Genomic DNA, 26355 nt, shown 5'->3' on the forward strand with positions numbered 1-26355 from the left:
AGCGAGGCCTCGATAAGACCATGTGTCCTAACAATGGCCAATGGGTTATTGTTTGGGACAGAGGAGGAACCGGATACAGGGCCTTTGCCACCTAGGACATTAGCTTATGTAGAACAATTGCAACTTTTTCTTACTGAATTCAGCCAGCTCAGTTTTTTTGGTCATTATGGCTAGTTTGGGGTTTTCTCATCCTTCCACACTCAGCTCAGGCCTACAGGAGACCAGTCCGTGAAGGCCTGAATTGGTCTTAGTCACCTGCCTGCAGGTATAGTGTCTTGCATGTACTTCTGTTTGCTACTTACTACATTGTATCAAAATGTGTTCACATGTCTGACTTCCATGCAGTCTTCCAGCTCCTCTGCAATCAACCTCTTCTGCACTCCCATCATACAACACAGTGGATTTTAAAAATCTGACAACTTGGCATAGTATTTAGCATATGCTGCACACTGTCTTTTGCATCTTTCACATCCTTTTTCTTTTTTTCTCTACACTCCATCCAGGAGATAAACACTAGCATTATTCGAAAGTTTAACATGAATAAACTACAGCATGGAGTTAAGCAACTTGCCCAAGATGACAGTTATTCCGTGGGGGTCCTGGAGGGGTGCCAGGAAACCTACCCAGGCCCCCCACCCCCAACCGCTAACCCTATTTTGCTCCACAGAATGTTGGTAAATATTTGTTTAATTTATTTGAACATTACTCAACACAGATAAATATGTACAAACATTTGGCCTTGAAGGAAAAAGAATCCTCTTAAAGTCTCAGAGTCTTAAAGTTTTCTTGGGGACATAGATGAATTATATCCAGCAACATTTTCTAAAAACCGTCTACAGCTTTGACTTGCACATGACACAAAGTGCCTTCTGCTGGCCCAAGGCCTCTCGGGGCAGAGTCTCCTCAAGCACATGGGAAGAACGGCTGTGTTTTCGTAATCAGCTGCTCACTTACTATACAATTCCACATTAAAAGAACAGAAGCTTCTGGATAGAAAGGTCAGTGAGCTTACTGTTTTTCTTTGTTTTTAAAATTGCTGGCATCAACCGTAGAAGGTTTGAACACTAACTTGTCATTTCAGGAATAAACTGCCGCCTACCAAAATCCATGCCCAAAGTTGCTCTGATCAAACAGTAGAAGTCATTAGAAGACACAACCGCTGTCAGTACCTTTAGTCAAGGAAAGGACATGACACAGGGCAGGACCGTTGTCGAGTTCCTCATTAAAGCACTCACTACTGAAAGCAACAGAAAAGGCACTACTAGCCTGACCTGTGGTGGCGCAGTGGATAAAGCGTCGACCTGGAAATGCTGAGGTCGCCGGTTCGAAACCCTGGGCTTGCCTGGTCAAGGCACATATGGGAGTTGATGCTTCCAGCTCCTCCCCCCTGTCTCTCTCTTCTCCTTCTCTCTCTCTCTCCCTCTCCTCTCCAAAATGAATAAATAAAATAAAAAAAGAATTTAAAAAAAAAAAAAAAAAAAAAGAAAAGGCACTACGCCTCCAGAGACGAGGAGGAAGTCATGTTCCTGAACTGCAGTGCCCTTGTGTTTACCGAACGACCTCGGCCCTGAGGAAACTCGTCTACTGTGACGTGTGAGAACCGCACTGAAGGGGCAGGGGCAGGACAGAGGCTGAAAGGTTTTGAAGCCTAAAAGTGAAACATAAAATTATTAAAAAAAAAAAAAGAAATCCACACAAAACACCTTACACAGCAGCAGGCCCCTAGGGTATCCACTGAAATAATGATGATAACAATGATATAGTAATCCTAAATAAACTAATAAGAGGTGCATGCCAGACTAATTTTTTTTCTATTAAAAAGTTCAATTGCCCAATAGTAGAATCAGATATATTATTTTCAAATACATGAAGAGTGCAGTGAAAATTTGACTTATTTGTTGGTTCATTCATTTACTTAATTATTTATCCATTCACTCGTTTTCGGCAGCCCGGAGCCTAGGCCTCTCCTACAGCACTCGGGTTTCCTGTGGGAATGCCCTTGTCTCCCTGTGTGCAGCCTCAGCGGACCCCAAGGCACTCTGCCTGCACTGACTTGCCCCTTGGACGCCAGAGTAGCTTTTTGGGCCACATCAGTCACCTCCGTGCCCTTGTGGGGACAAGGGGCAGATGCATGACTGAAGCTGAAGCTCAGCTGGAGCACTTTATTTCCCCAGGATATTGATATGGAAATAAAAAACAACAACAAAAAAAAACAAAAACAAAAAAAGAAAGAAAAGGAAAAGAAACAAAACTGGTGTAAGTGTCTGTAAAGCCAGTAGCAAAGCCAGTAGCTATGGCCACCAGCACAGACGCCTGGCCCGTGCAGGTTCACATTTGATTCGGACAGACGGTAATGAAACAATGGAGCCAAGAACTCGTGGGCCAGCTTTAATCCTAGCGGGCAAGAAATACATACAGTGGGAAAACACTTCCCTTTCCATTCAGGGCTCCCAAAGCCACCAATTTATCTGAGTTTCCTAGAATCAAAGGTTTCTAGCTCACCAGTCTTATTTACCTCTGTTCCCCATCTCCTTCTCTCTGCACAAACTGGCTTCTCCTTCAGCACTCTTGGCTGCTTCTCCTCTCCTCCACTTGGCCTTTCTCTGCTCTCCCCTCTAATGCTAATCTCAGAAACCAAGAGAGAGCAAGCTCCCGGTCTGCTCCATTTTGTAGTGTAGAAATCAAAACCTTTAATCCAATATATAAAGAAGGAAGTCTCTGATACAAAGTCACTTATCTGAAGCATGATGGTATTCCTCATGAGAGTGCACCACCCCCTATCATGCAATAGTCAAGGTTGTGGGGAAAAGCTTAGTTTTAAAACTAAGCCTTAGGCTATAATGATCTTGCCTGCTTACAGCCTGTCCCCCACATCCAATACAAAATATAAGCGAGCAAACATATACATCATATTTACAAACTTATTTGACCAACAGTGCCCCCACTCATTCCCATGAGAGGGCACAAGTGCTCAAGACAGACCATCCAGAGGCCTGTTTCCTGCCTGCTGTGTGCCAGCTCCTTCGCCCGACTAGCCAATCAGCTCTGTGCTCTTTCCTATACTCACCCAATATTTACTACCCCTTTTCCCCAAGTGACCCCAATTTGGTTTCAGTGTTTTCCTTAGAAGAATAAGTTGTGGGTACCACCTGAGCAGGGAACCACGTAAAAACTGTGTTGACTGACCTGACCAATTGGGTCCTAAGTCAGGACAGAGAGCGGCACAGGCCGGGGATCCCTGGGAGACTGGGGAAATACTGTTTGCACGCCAAGGGTGGCAGTGACAGCGGAGCACGGGTGAAGGTCGCCAGCCCTGTGGCATTCGGGAGACAGACTAAGCCCCAGGAGCACAGGATGGTGAGCTACTGTCCCAAAGAATGTTTATACTTCATGACAAGCTCAGGGTTAGAAGCTGACTTTGTTATATTCAGAAACAGCTGCCATACCACATAAAAACTTACCGGGACAAAAAAAAAAGTCTATTAATTTCCTCATTCACAGTTAACATTTAAAATAAAGCAACTAGACCACAGATTACAACTTAATAGTATGGGAATACTTAAAGAAAAATATCTTGTATTTCCTTTCCCTCTTGCTATGTGCTTACATTTCCCATTCACTTGTCTGAACAGTGAAATCAGACTACTATTTCCTTATGCTTAAAGCTGATTTTACAGCCCCGCTCGTCATCAAGACCCAACACCTCCCCATAAGCCTTATTTTCATACATTCACTTAGCAGAAGCTCCTGTAAAACTTTATATAATATCATTCTTTTAAAATCAAAGTTAAAACAAAATAAAATGACATATTCCATTTAAAACTTGACTGAAATTTTTTTTCCTGGAGTAACACATATTGTTAGAAAGAGGTCACTTTGATCCGCCTAATCATACCTGAAGAGGGACTCTCTTGACAGCCAGACTTCATTCTGCTTTACAGTTTTCCAAGAGAAGAGCAACAGCAGCAGCACAGTGGACACAGTCAGGGTGGTGGCACCACATCGGTGCAGCCAGCTGCAGAGCTTGCTCAGTCCGTGCACAAAGAGGATGCAGTAGCCCATGCTGGAAGACAGGGTGGGGAAGCGGGATTACTCCGGGGGTTACTACGTTGTCCCCTGAGCATTTTATCTCATAAAACTCACTTTCAAATAAAGCTTGCCCTGTGATAGAAAGACAACTATACACTTCCCCGTCTTACACAACGTCCACATGCTAGTTCTCAGCTACGCCAGCACACCGGCTAGCGCTCTGGCATTAACGTGGAGAACAGGTTCGCCTTGTTGGTTCAAACTGCCTTGGATCTCTTCAGCTCAGGCATCAGGAGAAGTCCCTTGAGTATGTTCTTGAGTCCTGAATGGACTCTTGGACCCCGATCCCTCCTGTTACTGACACCATGTGTCCAAATGCAGACTCTGCTACAGCAAGTCATATCACAGCTTTGTAGGAGACAGTCCCTGAGAACTCCCTCTCAGGTCCTGGGAAGGACACTGGCCACCAAAGGCCATTGGTCTCTGTCACCAGGGACGTGTCAGTCAAGTCCTTAAGCTGAAGGAAATCTATCCACAGGCCAACTCCTGAGCCTTGTAGCTGGGAGCTTATCACAGACAAGCTGTATTGATAAAGTAATTCCCTAGCTGGCGCTGGCTCAGCTTTCCAAACAAACAGGAAGAATCCCGTATGTTATCAGAGCAGAAATTTGGCATATGGAAATTATGTCTCTAAATGCCTTTGGCTTGGTGAACAGAACGTGGTTCCTAACATCATTACACACCCACAGGGATGCTTCTTGGCTGCCGACTGGCCTCAGAGAAACATAAACATTTAGTTGTGTCCATTACTGTTGTGTGCATTTTAGTCAAAACCCACTTCATTCCAAAGATGATAACTACAAATTATTACAGAATATTTAAGAATGAAGCAAGCTTATGTAAAGAAATCCTACATTAGTCAGACTACTAATGTTATAAAGAAGCCCAAACTGACAGAGTCTGCTTACTTGTTCAATTCTTCATTCATTTGCTCTCTGTTGTGATTGGCAATATGCCAAACTCTAAAAATAGAATTATGAACAAAACAGAGGCCTTGCCCTCAAAGAACTCCAGTCTCATGAAGGAGGTTGATTTTGTAATAGGAAATACCTGAATACTCTTATTTCTAACATACCTCCTTAAAAGGAACACTTTTTCCCTTTCCTTTTGTTTGCCTTTCTAAATGTCTGTGCTTCGGTGTCAAGGACTTGGAGACTCTGGGAATCAATTCAAGTTAAGGCTTCAACTCCATACTTCAAGTTCCAGAAGTTGATTGGTCCAGATCCTTAAAGTTTTAGGGTTTACTGTTTGGCCCACGGGAATCACTTCCCACACTCACCACAGGGGGATGATGGCTTGAGCCAAGGAGGCCCATGCCCTGCTCTCCCATTCCAATCACTGAATTTAATTGCCACGAGCACCTTGTAGAGATTTGCAAATGCCAGAACAGAGTCACTAGTGCAAAGAAATAAAAAAACCAAAAACCCTCTTTCCACTTCCACAACTCCCCATCTGTGGCCTTGGAGGTATTAAGATTTTCTAAAAATCTCCCGGTTTTGTACATCCAACCATGCAGATGTCAAAACTGGCCGCCATCATGTCTCAGGTTCATAAGGCTGCTTACCATTTACTCCCCCAGCCCCAGCCAGACCCTGAACCCCAGCTGAGCAGGGTGCCTCTCTCGCCGTGTGAAGGCCTTCTGGGCTCCATTCTTTCATTCACAGATATTTGATAAACACCGACTGTGTACCTGACACTGTTACAGGCACCAAGAACAGATCAGTAAATAAAACAGACAGTAATTCCTATTTTTGTGAAACTCACACAGGTGGGGAGAAACAGCCGAGAAGTAAATAAAACAAAGAGCATGTCACAGAGAGCAGTATGACATGTTGGGAGGAGAAGAATCCAGCAGGCACGAGAAAGAAGGATTCCAAAGTGGGGAGAAAGTTGAGATTGTATACGGATGGTCAGGGAAGGCCTCCATGAAAAAGCAACCTGTGAACAAAGTTCTGAAATGCACCCTTAAGTTGTCTTCGTACTCCTGCCTTCACAAAGAGAAGAGAAAGGTGAACTGATTTGCAGAATTAGGTCATACAGCCGCTACAAAGCAAAGCCAAGCCCGAGAACCAGGAGCTTCAGGTTCCGGAGCCCACGTCCCACATGCCGGCCCGGAGCCAGAGTGCTGACTTCCGGCTGAAGCCTGTGCTCCTCACCCCTTATCAGACAGCTCCACCCACCTCCTTCCCAGCCACTCCATCCTTGGACTCTCAATTGTTGTTTTCTGTGTCTGTGTGGGGAACAGAGCTGCCATCTGGCACAGCCGTGAGGAAGGAAAACACCAACATTCCAACAGCTCCCAAGCAATGGCTGCAAAGTGGCAGGAGACACGAAGGAGTAGCAAAGATAATTAGCTACCTGACATGTTTACGTGTCTGACGAGTGCTGCTTCTGTGCTGGGTGCTGTGCTAAGTACTTTACACGGGACTGTCCACAACATATGGGACAAGGCAGAGCTGGCATTAAATATATTAACTGATTTAATAGCTTAATGCTCAGGATCTTCATTTTCATAAAGGAGGAAACTGAAGCCTGGAGGAGTTAAATAACTTGCCCACAGCCCCAAGGGCTAGTAATAAGAGTCAGATCAAAAGACCCATGGCCCTAACACTCTACTATAATCCAGGAGTTGACATACTTTTACTGCAAGGGGCCAGGGAAGAAATATTATCAGGCATGTCAGGCCATAAGGCCTCTGTCTTTTCTATTCAAATCTATTTTTGTAGCAGGAAAGCTGCCATTGACCCTATGTAAACGAAGGGCATGGCTGTGCTCCAGTAAGACTTATTTATAAAAACAGGTGGTGGGTCAGATTCCACGCATGGGCCACAGCTTTTTGACTCCTGCTATAACCAAAATGAAGGAGAACACCATTCATTTCCACTCGGCACAGGCACAGGGATCAAATAAAAGGATAATTTTTTTTGCAAGTCCTTGTATTGACATTTGGTTTAAAGAAATGTTAAGTCATATATAATAATCTCCGCTTAGGTTGGCAAATTTCTTAGAGAGTATCCCATTCCGATAAATTCAAACATGATATCACGGAGATTAAGTGCTTCTCTATTATGTCATTTCATCTTTAAACATCTCAGCAGCAGAGGCGAGAGCCACTCTCCATTGCTAGGGGCAGGGCAAGTCTTTATTTTCAAAGAGGAGAGTATCAAGAAAGTGAGAAGCAGCCCTGGCCGGTTGGCTCAGTGGTGGAGTGTCGGCCTGGCATGTGGAAGTCCCGGGTTCAATTCCCAGCCAGGGCACACAGGAGGGGCACCCATCTGCTTCTCCACCTCTCCCCCTTTCCTCCCTTTCTGTCTTTCTCTTCCCCTCCCGCAGCCGAGGCTCCATTGGAGCAGAAAGATGGCCCGGGCGCTGGGGATGGCTCCTTGGCCTCTGCCCTGGGCGCTGGAGTGGCTCTGGTCTCGACAGAACGACTCCCCGGATGGGCAGAGCATCGCCCCCTGGTGGGCGTGCTGGGTGGATCCCAGTTGGGCGCATGCGGGAGTCAGTCTGACTGCCTACCCGTTTCCAGCTTCAGAAAAATACAAAAAAAAAAAAAAAAAAAAGAAAAGAAAAATAAAGCGAGAAGCAACATGCTTTTCTGGTCTCTAAGAGATAAAACTGGACCCAAGTTTGCCCTAGTTTGTCTGGCTAAAGAAAATCTGGACTCTGACCAGAGACCTCTACACAGCACACAAAGAAGTCAGTGCAAACCGCTGACATGTGACAAGGTCTTACCCAGGACAACCCAGAACCAGACTGGCTGCTGAATGTTGGTTTCCGCTCAGCAGCGAGATGCATGTTCAAAGCACAGTTGAGGAGCAGCACTGCTGATGCTACCTCCTGTTCTGAATGTGATTTATTGACAAGCTACCCAGCATGCAGTGCACACAATACCTAAACACACCTGCATGTCCTCTTTATACTTTTATAACATACACCCAAAGGGAACTGAACAGGAAATGCAAATAAACAATTTCTCCTTTCATATTAGAATAAAAAAAATGTTTTAAACTTGTTTGAGAACTTTGTGAGCTGCTAAGCATTGTATAAATAGTACAAATGTGCTTGCTCAAACCTCGCCCAGGAGCTCTTGAGTGATAACAGAACAACATTTTTGTTCCCATTTACATCAACCTGAAAAGATGACAGTTTTCCACCTCTGAGCCAACCAAGTATGTTATATTTGCAATGGCTTTGTTTTTTGTTTAATTACATGCAGCAAAGAGAACCTTTTTGTTATTAAGTGGAACAGAAAGTCTACCTTTTAATTTAACAAGCTCAAATGACCCACTGAGAGTGACCATACATTTATCTATCTCATCAGTGATTTAAGAAACTCCTAACTTTAGATAATTTAAATGCAACAGATCCCTAGTTCTTTTCATTCTGATCTGTAGAATCCCCACATGGAAAATTATTCAATGGTAAGATCTTATTCCAGTTTCATGGACACTCTGACTCAACATGGTTAAACAGTAAAGCCTGGGAACGCTGAGCACAGAACAGGTGCTTGAGTGTGTAGCCGGGAAGACCAGGAAGCCAATGGACTCCTGAGATCCAATTTAACCCAGACGCTGCCAGTTTCTGAGCTGAGACTCACTAGTGTCCCCATTCTTGCTTTATTCTTCTCTCTTACATATTTCATGGATGGGGACATTTCTCAGAAGACTGAATGTATTTGGATGTGAGAATGCATTAACCTTCTAGGACAATGACCCCTAAGGAATCTCTTGTGCATTTACCTAGTACCCCATGGTACAGATACAGGGTAGGTATGAAAGTTTCTTTGTATTTCCTTCTCCGTGAAATAGATTTCTTCTGTTCTTTTCTCAGCACGTCTATGGAACAACTGGGAGAAAATTGTTTTCACCTCCTGAGAACTTCCTAATTCTCTTTCACCCCTTTGAAGATGAGGTGCTTCTTCAACCTGAGGGTTCATCCAGAGCTCTGAAACTGGTGAGACCCGCAGTGCTACAGAAGGCAGGGGTCTGCAGTCCCCACACAACACCCCACCTACACCTCAATTTGGTGTTTGGTCTAAGAGAGATTACGTTCTCTAGTTCTTTATTATTTTAAAAAAGGAAATGATTTTACACTGTGGACAATGCCTGATACACACTAAACAAGAAATGATAACAATATAATGTTATAATAATATTATTATTAAGGAATTATTTTCTGCTACATAGTGTAGAAAGCAGGAAATTTGTATAGTTTATATTTCAGGTAGAAACAGGTGTCTTAAAACTTCAAACTTCCTTGTAGAGTATTGTTTGTTTCAGAAAGGTCTGATTCACACATCTTTTCTACAGAACAAAATACTGCAGAAAGTAAGATTCATTTGTAGAATGTGAAATATATATAGCCATGTATTTTTGTTAATGTAGATGCATAGGTCTCGAATACAAAAAGCACTAAGCAAATCTTCCCTTATCCCCATTTCAAATCTTTCTCTACTCTGTCTTTGTGAAAGAGAAGAAAATGCAAAGTATAATCTTTCTGGTGAATTAATGAAAGATGAGGAATCTTTTGTGTTCAACTTTGATGGGAAATAAACATTAATTGTTTGTTTGAAGGTCCAAGCTAATTGTTTAAAGATAGAGTAACATTTTATTTGTTTTTGTACCCTGTGCATATGCCAAGGGCTACTTTATGGGTATGGTTGAACATCACATTTGAAGGTATCAGAAACTAACATGGAAACAAACATGAAGAGTAAATCAATCCAACTCCATCATGGAGATAATAAGACTCATAATGATTTATGACCCAGACAACTGTCTATATTCAGGACATGGGAGTTATCCCCGTTTGGTGCCTTTACCCCAGACCTGGCTTCTTTCCCACCCAGTCTGGTGACAGTAGTCACAACCACATTTTCCATCTGGACCTGAGAGGCCTTTTGGCCAAAGCCAAACACTTCCCAAGTAACTCTAAAGCTACTTCTAAAAAGTCAGGAGGACCATCTTCTCCATCATCCTACAGCACAGTCATCTCTAGGACCTAAATTCTGCCATTTCTTCTTCCATAAATGACCATATTCTAGAGTGCAGCTTCTTCACTTTCAAAGCAAAATCATAATGGACAATCCACTAGTTTTTGCTGTCCCCTCCACTATTCCCTATGTTAATGCAGACCTGATCACATAGGCATGAGCTGTGTCACATGTCCTGTGTTCTTTAATTCATGACAATACTCTATTATGAAGCATCTATTGTGCCAGGTACTATGACAAAACACAGGCATACAAAAGGGTGGTCTCAATTCACACTAGAGTAAGACAATTAGGTTTCTAAGAGTGTAAAGGATATTTTCAGATGATTAAAATTCATATAAGAAGTCACAGGTTTGAGGTATATTTTCCTTTGCAGAATCCAAGAGAAAAAGTAATAGATTTCAATAACAACAAGGGGTCTTGATGGGAAGGAGATGGGAAGGAGGCTGAAATGGCAACACTAAATCCATCCACACCTTTCAGGCACAGCGACAACCATCCTCACAGGATTCTGGGTGTGTGATATCCACACTTATGTTTCCTCCACTCACACAGGCACATTTCCTAACCTTCGGTATTGTGTCTCAGAACATGCTAAGCTAGGATTGTTCACATTTGAGCACCTGAGGTTAGAAAATAAACGAAGAGCTTTGTAGAACCAAAGGAGGAGGAGGAAAGGACTTGGGAAGAAGAAGCCCACACATATGCTACTTTGATTTCTTTTGACTTTGATTCACCTGATCTCTCATTTGCACAAGGAAGATTGAAATAATGACTTGCAATTACCTAGCACAGCTTACAATATTTTTTACATATACTATTCTGTTTAGTCTCATCTGAATCCAGATTATACTCTCCAAATTTTACTTTCAAATCCTGATTTCTCGAGCAGCCCAAGATGGCCGACGTGCAGGATCGGGTGTCGGATGAGGAGAAGATGATTCTGGATTGCCTGTAACTCCAAGAAGGTTGCTGAGGGCCAGTCAAAAGCGGTGACTCCCACTGGTCTTCGCCAGTTTCTGGCCTGTGAGTTCCAGGACTGGTACATCCATCAGCCAGATACAGAGCATCAGCTCAAGACCTAACAACCATAGTTAGAGTGGTATCTTAAGGAAAGGCTCCCCACACCTGACCCAGCTAAGGCATAGAAAACGTTGTCACAAACAGCAAAAAGAGCAGTAGCAGCAGACAAGTAGCCCACAGAGGATTATAAACAGCTGAAGCCATCCCAGGAAGATTTAGAAATTACATAACTGAAAGCTGGAGTCAGACAACACCAACCTTATACTCAGCTACACAAACAACATATTTGAAGGAGCAGTCTATATAGAGACAAAATGGGAAGACAGGGAAGTGCAATTCAAATGAATCAACTAGAGGAATCCCCAGAAAAAGAATTGAATGAAATGGAAATAACTAAGATGCCAGATGCAGAGTTTAGAATAATGATTGTGAGGATGCTCAAGGATCTTAGAGCAACCATAGATAGACAACATGAGCACCTAAACAATGAGATATCTGGCATCAAAAAGGACATTGAAACATAAAAAAGAATCAGACAGAAATGATAAACACAATATCAGAAATGAAGACTACACTACAAGGAATGAAAGCAGGTGGGATGAAAAAAAGGATCGAATCAGCAATTTAGAGGACAAGATAAGCAAAAGCACGGAAGCAGAACAGCAAAAGAAAAAGAGGATCAAAATGTCTGAGAAAACTCTAAGAGAGCTCTGTTACAATAGGAAGAGAAACAACATCTGCATCATAGGGGTTCCTGAAGGAGAAGAGAAAGAACAGGGATAGAGAACCTGATTGAAGAAATCATAGCTGAAAATGTCCCAAAATTGATGCAGGAAAAAGTCACACAAGTTCAAGAAGCACAGAGAATCCCATTAAAAAGGAACCCAGATAAATCTAAATGAAGACACATCATAATTAAAAAACCAAAGCTAAGAAATAAAGAAAGAATACTAAAAGCTGCAAGAGAAAAGCAGTCAGTCACCTACAAAGGAGACCCCAAAAGGATGACATCAGACTTCACAACAAAAACACGTGAGGCAAGAAATATTCAAATTAATGCAGAACAAGATCCTACAACCAAGATTTCTTTATCCAGCAAGGCTATCATTTAAAATAGAAGGAGAAATAAAAAGCTTCCCGTAAAAAAAAAACAAAAAAAAAACCCTCAAGGAATTTACTACAACCAAACCAATGATGTAAGAAATGTTAGAGGAGTGACGTCACGGAAATGGCGCCGTGAGAAGCGCGTCCGACAGCTCTCCCCTAAATCACAACAAATTTATCAACTAGAAACAGAAAAATTTATCCTCGGAGCATTCCGGAGTTCCACACAAACTGAAAGCAAAAGGACTGTTATCACTTGAATCTGAGAGACGAGGGTGTGGAGGAAGCTACCGCAGCAGCGACGCTCATTCAAGCCGCGAGGGAGTGCGCCTGCATGCTATCAATAAGACCACCCTCAGATGCCGATAAGAAAGAGGAAATCGAATATTATGGATACAAAAGAAAGAGAGGTAACACAAATAGATGTGGAAAAATCTATGGAGAAAAGACTTAACATATTGGAAGCCTTGGAGCTAAATGACAGAGAATTTAAAATAGAAATCTTAAAAATACTCAGAGATATACAAGAAAACACAGAAAGGCAATATAGGGAGATCAGAAAACAACTCAATGAACACAAAGAATATATTACCAAGGAAATTGAAACTATAAAAACAAATCAAACAGAAATGAAAAACTCAATTCACGAGCTGAAAAACAAGGTAACAAGCTTAGCTAACAGAACAGCCCAGATTGAAGATAGGATTAGTGAAATAGAAGACAAACAACTTGAGGCACAACAGAGAGAAGAAGAAAGAGACTCAAAAATAATAAAAAATGAGAAAGCCCTACAGGAATTGTCTGACTCCATCAGAAAGAATAACATAAGAATAATAGGTATATCAGAGGGAGAAGAGAAAGAAAATGGAATGGAGAATATACTCAAACAAATAATAGACGAGAACTTCCCAAGCCTGTGGAAGGAACTAAAGCCTCAAATTCAAGAAGCAAACAGAACACCAAGTTTTCTTAACCCCAACAAACCCACTCCAAGGCACATCATAACAAAGATGACACAAACCAATGACAAAGAAAAAATTCTCAAGGCAGCCAGGGAAAAGAAGAGTACAACATATAAAGGAAGGCCTATTAGATTATCATCAGATTTCTCAGCAGAAACTCTACAAGCTAGAAGAGAGTGGACCCCAATATTTAAAGCCCTGAAAGAGAGGAACTTTCAGCCAAGAATACTATACCCATCAAAGCTATCCTTCAAGTATGAAGGAGATATAAAAACATTCACAAATACAGAAAAGATGAGAGAATTTATCAACAGAAAGCCCCCACTCCAGGAAATACTAAGGGGGGTTTTCCAATCAGATTCAAAGAACAAAAGAAAACAACACCACAAGTAACAGCTCCACCAAGAACACAATAAAACCAAACTTAAACTGTGACAACAAAAAAAAAAAAAGGGGGGAGAGGATGGAGATTAACAGTAGCAAAGGATGATGAAGTGCAGAAATACTTATAAGATAGGGTACTACAATGAATATGGTAGGTACCCTTTTCATTACTTAATGGTAACCACCCTTAAAAAAAACCACCACAAAAACACTTGACTTAAAAAAGGTAGCAACAGAGGAAAGAAGTATGGAACACAAACAAACAAAAACAAATGATAGAAAAACAAAAGAGAAGAATCAAACTAGATACAAAACTAACAGAAAGCAATTTATAAAATGGCAGTAGGGAACCCACAAGTGTCAATAATTACACTAAATGTAAACGGATTAAACTTACCAATAAAAAGACACAGAGTAGCCGAATGGATTAAAAAAGAAAATCCAACTATATGCTGCCTACAAGAAACACATCTAAGCAACAAGGATAAAAACAAATTCAAAGTGAAAGGCTGGAAAACAATACTCCAAGCAAACAACACCCAAAAAAAAGCAGGTGTAGCAATACTCATATCTAATAATGCTGACTACAAGACAGAAAAAGTACTCAGAGACAAAAATGGTCATTTCATAATGATTAAGGGGAAGTTGAATCAAGAAGACATAACAATCCTTAATATATATGCACCAAACCAAGGAGCACCAAAATATATAAGACAGCTACTTATTGACCTTAAAACAAAAACTAACAAAAATACAATCATACTTGGAGACCTCAATACACCGCTGACGGCTCTAGATCGGTCATCCAAACAGAGAATCAATAAAGATATAGTGGCCTTAAATGAAATACTAGAACACCTGGATATGATAGACATCTACAGGACACTTCATCCCAAAGCGACAGAGTATACATTTTTCTCTAGTGTACATGGAACATTCTCAAGAATTGACCATATGTTGGGCCACAAAGACAATATCAGCAAATTTAGAAAAATTGAAATTGTACCAAGCATATTTTCTGATCATAAAGCCTTGAAACTAGAATTCAACTGCAAAAAAGAGGGGGAAAAACCCACAAAAATGTGGAAACTAAACAACATACTTCTAAAAAATGAATGGGTCAAAGAAGAAATAAGCGCAGAAATCAAAAGATATATACAGACAAATGAAAATGAAAATACGACATATCAGAATCTCTGGGATGCAGGAAAAGCAGTAATAAGAGGAAAGTTCCTATCACTTCAGGCCTAAATGAACAAACAAGAGAGAGCCGAAGTAAACCACTTAACTTCACACCTTAAGGAACTAGGAAAAGAAGAACAAAGACAACCCAAAACCAGCCGAAGAAAGGAGATAATAAAAATCAGAGCAGAAATAAATGAAATAGAGAAGAGAAAAACTATAGAAAAAATCAATAAAACAAGGAGCTGGTTCTTTGAAAAGATCAACAAAATTGACAAACCCTTGGCAAGACTCACCAAGGAAAAAAGACACAGGACTCAAATAAATAAAATCCAAAATGAAAGAGGAGAGATCACCACAGACATCATAGAAATACAAAGAATTATTGTAGAATACTATGAAAAATTATATGCCACCAAATACAACAATCTAGAAGAAATGGATAAATTCCTAGAACAATACAACCTTCCTAGACTGAGTCATGAAGAAGCAGAAAGCCTAAACAGACCAATCAGCAGGGAGGAAATAGAAAAAACTATTAAAAATCTCCCCAAAAATAAAAGTCCAGGCCCAGACGGTTATACTAGTGAATTCTATCAAACATTCAAAGAAGACTTGGTTCCTATTCTACTCAAAGTCTTCCAAAAAATTGAAGAAGAAGCAATACTTCCAAACACATTTTATGAGGCCAACATAACCCTCATACCAAAACCTGGCAAGGATGGCACAAAGAAAGAAAACTACAGACCAATATCTCTAATGAATACAGATGCTAAAATACTAAACAAAATACTGGCAAACCGAATACAACAACATATTAAAAAAATAATACATCATGATCAAGTGGGATTCATCCCAGAATCTCAAGGATGGTTCAACATACGCAAAATGGTTAACGTAATACACCATATCAACAAAACAAAGAACAAAAACCACATGATCTTATCAATAAATGCAGAAAAGGCTTTTGATAAAATACAACACAATTTTATGTTTAAGACTCTCAACAAAATGGGTATAGAAGGAAAATATCTCAACATGATAAAGGCCATATATGATAAACCATCAGCCAACATCATATTAAACGGCATAAAACTGAGGACTTTCTACCTTAAATCAGGAACAAGACAGGGTTGTCCACTCTCTCCACTCTTATTCAACGTGGTGCTAGAAGTTCTGGCCAGAGCAATCAGACAAGACAAAGAAATAAAAGGCATCCATATCGGAAAAGAAGAAGTAAAGCTATCACTTTTTGCTGATGATATGATCCTATACATCGAAAACCCGAAGGACTCCACAAAAAGATTATTAGAAACAATAAACCAATACAGTAAGGTCGCAGGATACAAAATTAACATACAAAAGTCCATAGCCTTTCTATATGCCAACAATGAAATATTAGAAAACGAACTCAAAAAAATAATCCCCTTCACGATTGCAACAAAAAAAATAAAATACCTAGGAATAAACATAACAAAGAACGTAAAGGACCTATATAATGAAAATTACAAAGCATTGTTAAGGGAAATCGAAAAAGATACAATGAGATGGAAAAATATTCCTTGTTCTTGGATAGGAAGAATAAATATAATCAAAATGGACATATTACCCAAAGCAATATACAAATTTAATGCAATTCCCATCAAAATCCCTATGAGATTTTTTAAAGAAATGGAACAAAAAATCATCAGATTTATATGGAACTATAAAAAACCCCGAATAGCCAAAACAATCCTAAGGAAAAAGAATGAAGCTGGGGGCATTACAATACCTGACTTTAAACTATATTATAGGGCCACGATAATCAAAACAGCATGGTATTGGCAGAAAAATAGACACTCAGACCAATGGAACAGAATAGAAAGCCCAGAAATAAAACCACATATATATGGTCAAATAATCTTTGATAAAGGGGCCAACAACACACAATGGAGAAAAGAAAGCCTCTTCAACAAATGGTGTTGGGAAAACTGGAAAGCCACATGCAAAAGAATGAAACTCGACTACAGCCTGTCCCCGTGTACTAAAATTAATTCAAAATGGATCAAAGACCTAAATATAAGACCTGAAACAATAAAGTACATAGAAGAAGACATAGGTACTCAACTCATGGACCTGGGTTTTAAAGAACATTTTATGAACTTGACTCCAATGGCAAGAGAAGTGAAGGCAAAGATAAATGAATGGGACTACATCAGAATTAAAAGTTTTTGCTCAGCAAGAGAAACTGATATCAAAATAAACAGACAGCCAACTATATGGGAACTGATATTTTCAAACGACAGCTCAGATAAGGGCCTAATATCCAAAATTTACAAAGAACTCATAAAACTCAACAACAAACAAACAAACAATCCAATAAAAAAATGGGAAGAGGACATGAACAGACACTTCTCCCAGGAAGAGATACAAATGGCCAACAGATATATGAAAAGATGCTCAGCTTCATTAGTTATTAGAGAAATGCAAATCAAAACTACAATGAGATACCACCTCACTCCTGTTAGATTAGCTATTATCAACAAGACGGGTAATAGCAAATGTTGGAGAGGCTGTGGAGAAAAAGGAACCCTCATTCACTGTTGGTGGGACTGTAAAGTAGTACAACCATTATGGAGGAAAGTATGGTGGTTCCTCAAAAAACTACAAATAGAACTGCCTTATGACCCAGCAATCCCTCTACTAGGTATATACCCCAAAACCTCAGAAACATTGATACGTGAAGACACATGTAGCCCCATGTTCATTGCAGCACTGTTCACAGTGGCCAAGACATGGAAACAACCAAAAAGCCCTTCAATAGAAGACTGGATAAAGAAGATGTGGCACATATACACTATGGAATACTACTCAGCCATAAGAAATGATGACATCAGATCATTTACAGCAAAATGGTGGGATCTTGATAACATTATAAGGAGTGAAATAAGCAAATCAGAAAAAAACAAGAACTACATGATTCCATACATTGGTGGAACATAAAAATGAGACTAAGAGACATGGACAAGAGTGTGGTGGTTACCATGGGTGGGGGGGGGAGGGAGGACATGGGAGGGAGGGAGGGAGAGAGTTAGGGGGAGGGGGAGGGGCACAGAGAACTAGATAGAGGGTGACGGAGGACAATCTGACTTTGGGCGAGGGGTTTGCAACATAATTTGATGACAAAATAACCTAGACATGTTTTCTTTGAATATATGTACCCTGATTTATTAATGTCATCCCATTACCATTAATAAAAATTTATAAAAAAAAAAAAAAAAGAAATGTTAACAGTCCTGTTGTAAACAGAACAAGGGAGGGGGGAATCTAGTAAAGAGGAATGTAGATTTAAGATTTTAGAAATGCATCCAAATTGAAAAAAAAGAAGTAAAACTATCATTATTTGCTGATGATATGATACTGTACATAGAAAATCCTAAAGTCTCCGTAAAAAAACTACTGGACCTAATAAATGAATTCAACAAGGTGGCAGGATATAAAATTAATATTCAAAACCCAGTGGCATTTTTATACACCAACAATGAACTGTCCGAAAGAGAAATTAAGAAAACAATCCCCTTCACTACTGCAACAACCAAGAAAGTACCTAGCTGTAAATTTAACCAAGGAGGTTAAAGACTTGTACTCAGAAAATTATAAAACATTGATAAGAGAAATCAAGGAACATAATCGAATCAAAAATGGGCAAAAGAAACGAATAGACACTTCAAAGAGGACATTCAGATAGCCAATAGGCAAAAGAAAAAATGTTCAACATCACTAATCATTAGAGAAATGCTAATTAAAACCACAATGAGATATAACCTCACACCAGTCAGAATGACACATTAACAAAACAAAACATAATAAGTGCTAGTGAGGATGTGGAGTAAAGGGAACTCTCCTGCACTGCTGGTGGGAATGCATACTGGTGCAACCACTGTGGAAAACAGTATGGAGATTCCTCAAAAAATTAAAAATGAAACTGCCTTTTGACCCAGCCATCCCACTTTTAGGAATATATACTAAGAATACCAAATCACTGATTCAAAAGAAGAAATGTACCCCCATGTTTATGGCAGCATTGTTTACAATAATGAAGATCTAGAGACAGCCCAAGTGTCCTTCAGTGAACGAGTGAATTAAAAAGCTGTACTACATATACACATGGAATACTATGGGGCCATGAAAAAGAAGGAAATACTACCTTTTGCAACAACATGGATGGACCTGGAAACTATTATGTTAAGTGACATAAGCCAGGCAAGAAATAAAAAATATCATATGATTTCACTCATATGAGGAATCCAATGAACAATGTGAACTGAGGAACAGAATAGAGGTAGAGGAGGGATCAAAGGGACCAGTGGGAAAGCAGACAGAGGGAAAGGGGATGAGAGGATGGGATCAGAGAAGGGAAAGAGCTTGGTGAAATTATATATACATAACAGCATTATAGAGAGCAGAAGAGCAAATCCTGGAGGAAAGCGGAGAGGGTGTTGGGGGGAGGGGACAAGAAGGATGTTGAGGGGAATTCGGGGGTGCGGGAGGATGTATTCGGTGGGACACTTGAATCTATGTAAACACAATAAATTTAAATCAATAAAAAAATAAGAAATCAAAAAAAATCCTGATTTCTAAGACATTTGCTTTTTACCATTTGGGACTTAACAGACAAAAGTACTCATTTTTTATAACTAACGGGGTTCTGTGATATTAGGGCCATGATTGTAACCATTTAAACCTACCCTCGCCTCGTGTCCCCATACTGAGCACAGCTAATTTGGCACAACAGAGTGGCCAATTACCTTCAGACCCTGAGCACTGCCTCTTGGCTCACTTCACTCACACCAGTAGGCTCTGTTCTATATTATATTTGTCTGTGAGTAACAATCTTCAGTTTTAGAACACACTCAGTTGAGTCCCTCAGCAAAGACCTCCTGTTCTCCATCCTGGTCATGACCTCCACACAGCACTCACACCCATGACCTCTTGGTGACTGACCACCAGTCTTGTGCAGCCCTGGTTCCATCCCCTTCCCGTGCTGCCCTGGAGAGTAACTTACCCTGGATGAAGTCTAGTTCCTAAATCTCACGCCCTCACCTGAGTTCAGGTCTCAAAAGGCTGGATGGAACAGTTCTGGTTCCTCAGCCAGAGAATAGGAACAAACACACTGGAGTCAAACATTCCCGTCCTTACCCTACGGTATTCCAAAGAATAATGTGAATTGACTTTTGAAGCCTCAGTGTCGGTAACTGACCGGCAGGAAGCCTACCACGACATGACACTGGTGGGTTTCCCGCAGAGGATTGGCGACGTGCGGAGGATGGGAAAGCTCGACAGACTCAGCTTTCTTTGAAAATATGGTGAGCAACGGGGAAAACATGTAAAAGCACTAGAATACTTCTCCAAGTAAAAAGATTTTCTTTCATGACCCAAATCTTGAATTTCTTATTTAACAGTATCACTGATCATTACTTCACTTGTTCTCTTCAGATCATATGGTAACCTCACTTCACCATCCCTAGTATAATAGGGCACAGCCTTCTCCCTTTCTTTTGTCATTCCTATTATGACAAAGGAACGCCTTATTGCTTTAGATGACCAAATGCATATAAATGAATTCAGAGATAAAACTAGACAGTAATTGAGCAACTGGGTAATTTAGCAACACATACACCCTAATACACAAATATTCTCAGAGGGCCGGTGCACTTGACTTTGTAACTGTGAAAACTGCTGATCAGTCTATCGCCTAGGTTTTTAGCTGGATGGCTCAGCGACAAGCCCAACTTGCTTCCCTCATCCTTCTAATGAATTATACAATGCGAACTTCAAGCAATCAAACTAAGAAGCAGAGAGACTGGATACCTGGGTCTCCCTCATCCTGGGCTTTTTACTGTTCCTATGCCTTGGCCCACTCAAAATCGGGTTACTCGTGTCATCTTAGGTGGCTCAACCTTGTCCCATCCCTACCAGCCGTGGACTTAGAGAGACTCAACCTGCTGAACTCAGTATCAATCAGCCTTGTGGGTTATCTGACCTTGCTGTGAGCCCCCACAGCTATTAGGACTCAGCCCTGAGTATCTCCCCACGGAGGTTTGTCCTTTGACAGATAGACAAGCCTCTGACCTGTTCTCACAGACTGCAGCGGCTCTTAGTAAGCTGCCCCTTGAAGAGGGAAGTCTGGCATTGCTCCTGTTGCTGCGGCCGCATTTCCTCCTGACACACATTCCTTGTGGCTGCTTGCCCACACGAACTTCCAAAAATCACCTGTCCTTGCTGCTCATGAGAACACCCTATTCTGTCAGAGTAGAGGCCCCGCACCAATGCCTCCTGTCCGCTTTCCTGCCCTTCAGAGAGCCTGTCCTCATGGCAGGTGTGCCTCTCCCCTGCCTGCCTTTCCCCAGGGGACACATCTCCCTTTCCCTACTGGGCCCAATCTGCTGAAACTGAGAAGGCAGGTGGTCCCATCCCAATATGTGACAAAGTTTTTGTTTAAGATCTTAAGGAAATAAAAATCATCGTTTCCACAAGATTATTAAGAGCCACAAAACAGTTGAACTTTGGAGCAGAAAGACACCTTAGAGATCATGTAGCAGTGTCTGCTGGAGTTTGAGATTTCCCAAACCAGTAAAATCTCCCAAAAAAGGGGAGCTGAGTGGGGGAAGAGCAAGTGGTTGTGTGCCCCTGCTGCTCCCAGTAGTTCTTGGGAAATGCTGGGCTCCCTCCACCCTCTGGTTTTGCAGACAGGAAAACTGTTTCCCCAAGACTGCCACGCAGAGGGGGCAGATTGGGCTGTGCCGATTCCCGGTTCAGTCTTCTTCATACTGGGTTCACTAAAGTGCGTTTTTGTTGCTATAAAAAGATTTCCTTTCTGATTTTACTACTGGTAAAACTTTGATTCACTCTAAAATAATCATCATTCTCCTCCAGCAACTCGGAAGAAACACACATAGCTGGCTTATGGGAGGGGGTCCCCAGTGTCAGATGACAGAGGGGGTGTTAACTTCATGGGAAACATTCCTCATTTTGTAAGCTGAAAATACAGTATGTAAATACTGCAGTATTGTTTCAAAAGCAACATGTGTAAGGTTTTAAAGTTCCATTTCAAATTGATAGGTATGATTTGAAGATATTTCTCATAGTTGAAAATGAATGGGAGTCGTCTTTTCCCCAGTGTTCCACGTCGTGTCCGTAAGTGCAGGGACTCACAATGCAAATGACATCATTGAGAGCAGAGAGAATTCTTATTTTTCTTCCTTCCTTCAAGTACATGTTACCTTCCATGTTTTTCAGTTACTCTTGATCAGTTCTGCCCACAATATTGTTGCTGCCTTCACTTATTCCTATTTCCTTTCCCTTCTTCACTCATTCGTATGTTCTTACAGTAGTTTAGGAATTTGCTCTTTGGCACTGAGGTGAATAAATCACCCTTAATGTGGCATATGAATGGATAACCAAACACATTCTATGACTTTAAGCACTCTCAACAACTATTTCTGCTTCACTGGTTCTAAAAAGTTTTAGTCCATCTAAGCATTCTAATGTGGTTTCTATAAAACACAGAAAAGGTAACCATAAAATTATATGCTTCCTCTGAAATAAGAAGAGATAAAAATTTCTATGGAATAATGATTTAAGCCTCAAGCTCTCCTTCCTGTTCAAAAAGGACAACAAAATTGACATTCATCATCAGAAGAAACTATTATTCTACTTTTTTTGTGTGTGTGTGTGTGTGGTAAAACTCTGACCCTAAAGCCATGGAAAGCTGCATAGATAGCCTACTTCTGTTCCTTTCATCCACCGATTCCTGGTGAGAGGGAGTGTGATGAGAGGAAGGTGATGTTTTCTGTCTTTTCTCTCTGTGCATAGAGGAAAGTGAGGAGATTTTAGTGGCTTGCTCATTACTGGCATTAAGTGGAAGATGAAAGAGTATTGTTAGTCCAAGTTATTCTGGGGGTTTATCTTGCAAAATGGCCAAATCAGCCCCCTGGAACTGACGGGACTCTCCTGTCTCCAGTGACAGTGGGCATGACTTCCGTGGTGTCCATCAGTTAGGCCAGGAGCTGGCTTCATAATAACTTGAAACATGTGATGAGTAAGCAGTTCAGCTTCCTCAGGATTACCAATACAACTCCGTACAGTACTTCATTTTCTCATTATTCTGTAAAGTTTTTGAGACGAAGAATTTCTGCATTAAGATAATGACCTGTATTTCCTGGAACACCACTGAGCACACTGTGTGTGTTTTCCCTACAGTACTGGGTGCCGAAGCTGTGGAAAACAGCTGTTTCTTGGCAAGGGCAATAATGGAAAGAAAGTCATGCAGAGGAGATTCTTGGGTCTATTAAAGGCTTGGGACATGTTCTTCACCATCGTCAATGACAATGTGTAGGTCTATTAAATGCAACAGGCATAATCCAGTGACCCCTTCCAAGGGATGCCAGCGGCAACTGCAAAATTCTGTGGTCCCGAGGAACATTTCAGCAGCTCTTTACCCAACTGTCCACCATTCTCCATTGAGATTGGGAAGCTGGTTACTGCTGGGTAAAATTTTTTTCCAGAGGAAGCCCCCATTTTCATAGAAAACTGTTAGTATTTATAAATGAGCTCTGATGAAGTCATCAGAACTCTCTAAACCTACAGCATAGAAGTTTCCAAAATAGGCCTTAATTTCTGGACCACCTCAGTTACACAATTTTAGATAACAATAGAATCCACTATAGTATGTAAAACAGCTTTCCTGTGGTGTTAGTTATCAGGATAATTGTGAAGAAATATTGGTTCATTAGAGGGGACGTCTCACTCAAAAAATCCTAGGTTTCCTCCAGTTCCAGCCTCTCAAAATCTGCATTCAACTCTCGGGTTTGTGCTCAGAGCTGTGGACCTAACCCAGCAATCTGTCTGACCTCTTCATCAGCCCTCGGGAGAGCACCTCCTCCCTGTCACATGGCTGTGGCACCTGCAAGGACTAGAGCTCTGGAGGGGGAGCGTGGCCTGGCTGGACACGGTCAGGTTGTGGATATTAACACAGCAGATGCTGGGCAGTAAAGAGGCATCCTCGGGAAATGATGACTTGGCTCCACACCGGAGTGTGAAATGTATAGCTGCAGGACCCTGAAGGGAAGAGGACAGCCATCTTTCTAACAAAGACCAGTTTACAGAAATCGATGGTGGGTGACTGCACCCAGTCTGCACAATGCAGCAAAATCCAAATTGCTTCTAAGAGGCAGGCACTTGCTCTTTGGTAATATTGATGTTTTCTTCATATTGAGAACTTTTATTTTAATCCAAATCAGTACATAAACTTTATTCTTAGCAGAAAATGGGCAGGGACACCACTTTGTTTTTTTTAGAGAAAATGAAATAAAGCCAGAGAAAGGTTCTATTTAAGAAACAGCAGTGTGGGAAGAGCCAGGGCTGAAATTATTATTATTATTATTATTTTTTGTATTTAGAAGACACACCTACATGGGTGACAAGAACTCTTTGCTTGCCTGACCAAGTGCTGGCACAGTGGATAGAATGTCGGACTGGGATGTGGAAGATCCAGGTTCGAGACCCTGAAGTCGCCAGCTTGAGCACGGGCTCATCTGGTTTGAGCAAATTTCACCAGCTTGGACCCAAGGTTGCTGGCTCGAGCAAGCGTTACTCAAGGCCCGTGGTCAAGGCACATATGAGAAAGCAATCAATGAACAACTAAGGTGTCACAACAAAAAACTGATGATTGATGCTTCTCATCTCTCTCTGTTCCTGTCTGTCTGTCCCTATCTATCCCTCTCTCTGTCTCTGTAAAAAAAAAAAAAAAGGACTCCTTTCTTTAAATAAGATAAATAGTTGAAGACAATATATTATGAACTTTTATATGGTCTGCCTAAGAGTCTCTTTCAGAAAAAATTAAAATTTAACCTCTTATTTATCACAAATTATTCTCTTGTTTCTGGATTAGAAAAGTACACTTCTCACAAAAATTAGGAGATATTTTATCATTTAATATTCATTTTGAAATATTCCCTAATTTTCTGTGAACAGTATATATTGCACATGCAATTCTCTGTCACTAGACTCCTGAGGATTTACATCACATGACTCCCGGAAGTATCAAGTCCTGCTTATCAAATACAGTTGAGCTGAAAGTACTTCACTAAGTCCACATTTTCTCCTTCTTCTTTACAAGTGAGAAGAACACTAAGACGTTACTACCAGAGAAGCAATATAGTCTGGAAGGTGGGTGATCTGTCAGTAGGCAAGGATCTTCCAGCTCCACCACTGACTAGCTATGTCATCTGGGGCAAGTCACTCCACTCTCAGACTCCAGGCCTTATTTTGTAAAACAGGAATAATGATGTCAGCTATCTCAACTGATTTAACAATAATACTGGATATTCATTGACCAGGAACAACACAAAACACTTTGTGAGATCATATATATACATGGTGCTATTGCTCTCATTTACACAGATAAGGAAACAGGCTTAGGGACAGCATGCTCATGTTTAAGCCAGAATTCCAACACAGGCACCCTGACTTCAGGGGCATGCTGCAAACCTCTGCCTACAGTGGGAATTAATTGATATAACATATACAACATGCTTAGCCTGGTGGATGACATAAAATAAAGATTCAGTAAAAGTTTTGATATAATAAAATAGTATTAATGAGAATAATATGTACTATTTTAAAGAGTATTACAACCAGTTAAATGTTTAGAGAGATGTCTTTTAATGAATAAGCAGTTAGTGAGTTCTTTGGGAGAAGAAACTGAGATTCACTTATTTTGGCAGCTGCAGATTCGAGAACTGTATGCCCGACAGCGATGCTCTGTGACTACCTGTGAGATGACAGATGAACACTGACTGCACCAGGAGTCATCGGTATTATGGAGAAAACCCAGCCGAGGCCACTTTCAGCTGGTCTCAGCAGCACGCATCTAGAGCAGACGCGGTGTCCACGCCCCTTTTGCCCATCGTATTTCTCATTACTGGCAAAGCCTGTTATCTTAAGGCGATATAGAACACAAAGAATTTATGCTGTATTTTTGTTCTTGTCAAATAGTATTTAGAGTTCATTTCCCTCCCACACTGTGAAGAAACATAAAGGACCTTTAGGAGCTGCTCTCTCCTTACAAGTCAAAACCAGATGCTGCAAAGCCGTAAGAAAGCTCACAGGTAGTTGGTTTTGGATGGAAATCAAAGGTTATGAAATTCTTTTCTAATTATATGTGTTTTAAAATTCCTAACTCAATATGAATAAATAAAATTAAACTCGATTAAGTGATATTTAAATAAATTTTATTTGAATTAACAAAATTCTAACCCAATATTAGTCAATTAAAAATAATGTTCTTACAATATTTTGGTTTATAATATTTACTTTTGGAAAAGCTCATTCTTATTTAGCACTCATAAAATTACTTCATTTCAGGAAGCTTAATAGAATCATTATTTTAAAAACTGAGAAAATCTGGGTGCAAAAAAGCTTCACATCTTATTCAAAATCACACAGTAGATAAACGGCTGAACCATTTCAGGCATATCCAGGCACCTGAAGAGAAATGTGGCCTTGGAATGAGAGTGTTTGAATAAGACAAGAGAACAGGCACGCCCCAGCGTGTTCCGGTATGCAGAACTAAGA

At 40.7% G+C, this 26355-nt stretch overlaps 1 protein-coding gene across 2 annotated transcripts in view; it reads right to left on the reverse strand.

The window, feature by feature from the left end:
* Positions 1-26355, reverse strand: part of TMTC1 (transmembrane O-mannosyltransferase targeting cadherins 1) — a 297501-nt gene that overhangs the window by 92173 nt on the left and 178973 nt on the right. For both annotated transcript variants that reach the window (XM_066258034.1, XM_066258033.1), the window contains one exon: positions 3896-4063. In XM_066258034.1, coding sequence (XP_066114131.1) covers positions 3896-4063 — 168 coding nt within the window. The remainder of the gene's footprint in view (positions 1-3895; positions 4064-26355) is intronic.

The sequence above is a fragment of the Saccopteryx bilineata genome, chromosome 2 (assembly GCF_036850765.1).
Source record: "Saccopteryx bilineata isolate mSacBil1 chromosome 2, mSacBil1_pri_phased_curated, whole genome shotgun sequence".
Lineage (NCBI taxonomy): Eukaryota > Metazoa > Chordata > Mammalia > Chiroptera > Emballonuridae > Saccopteryx > Saccopteryx bilineata.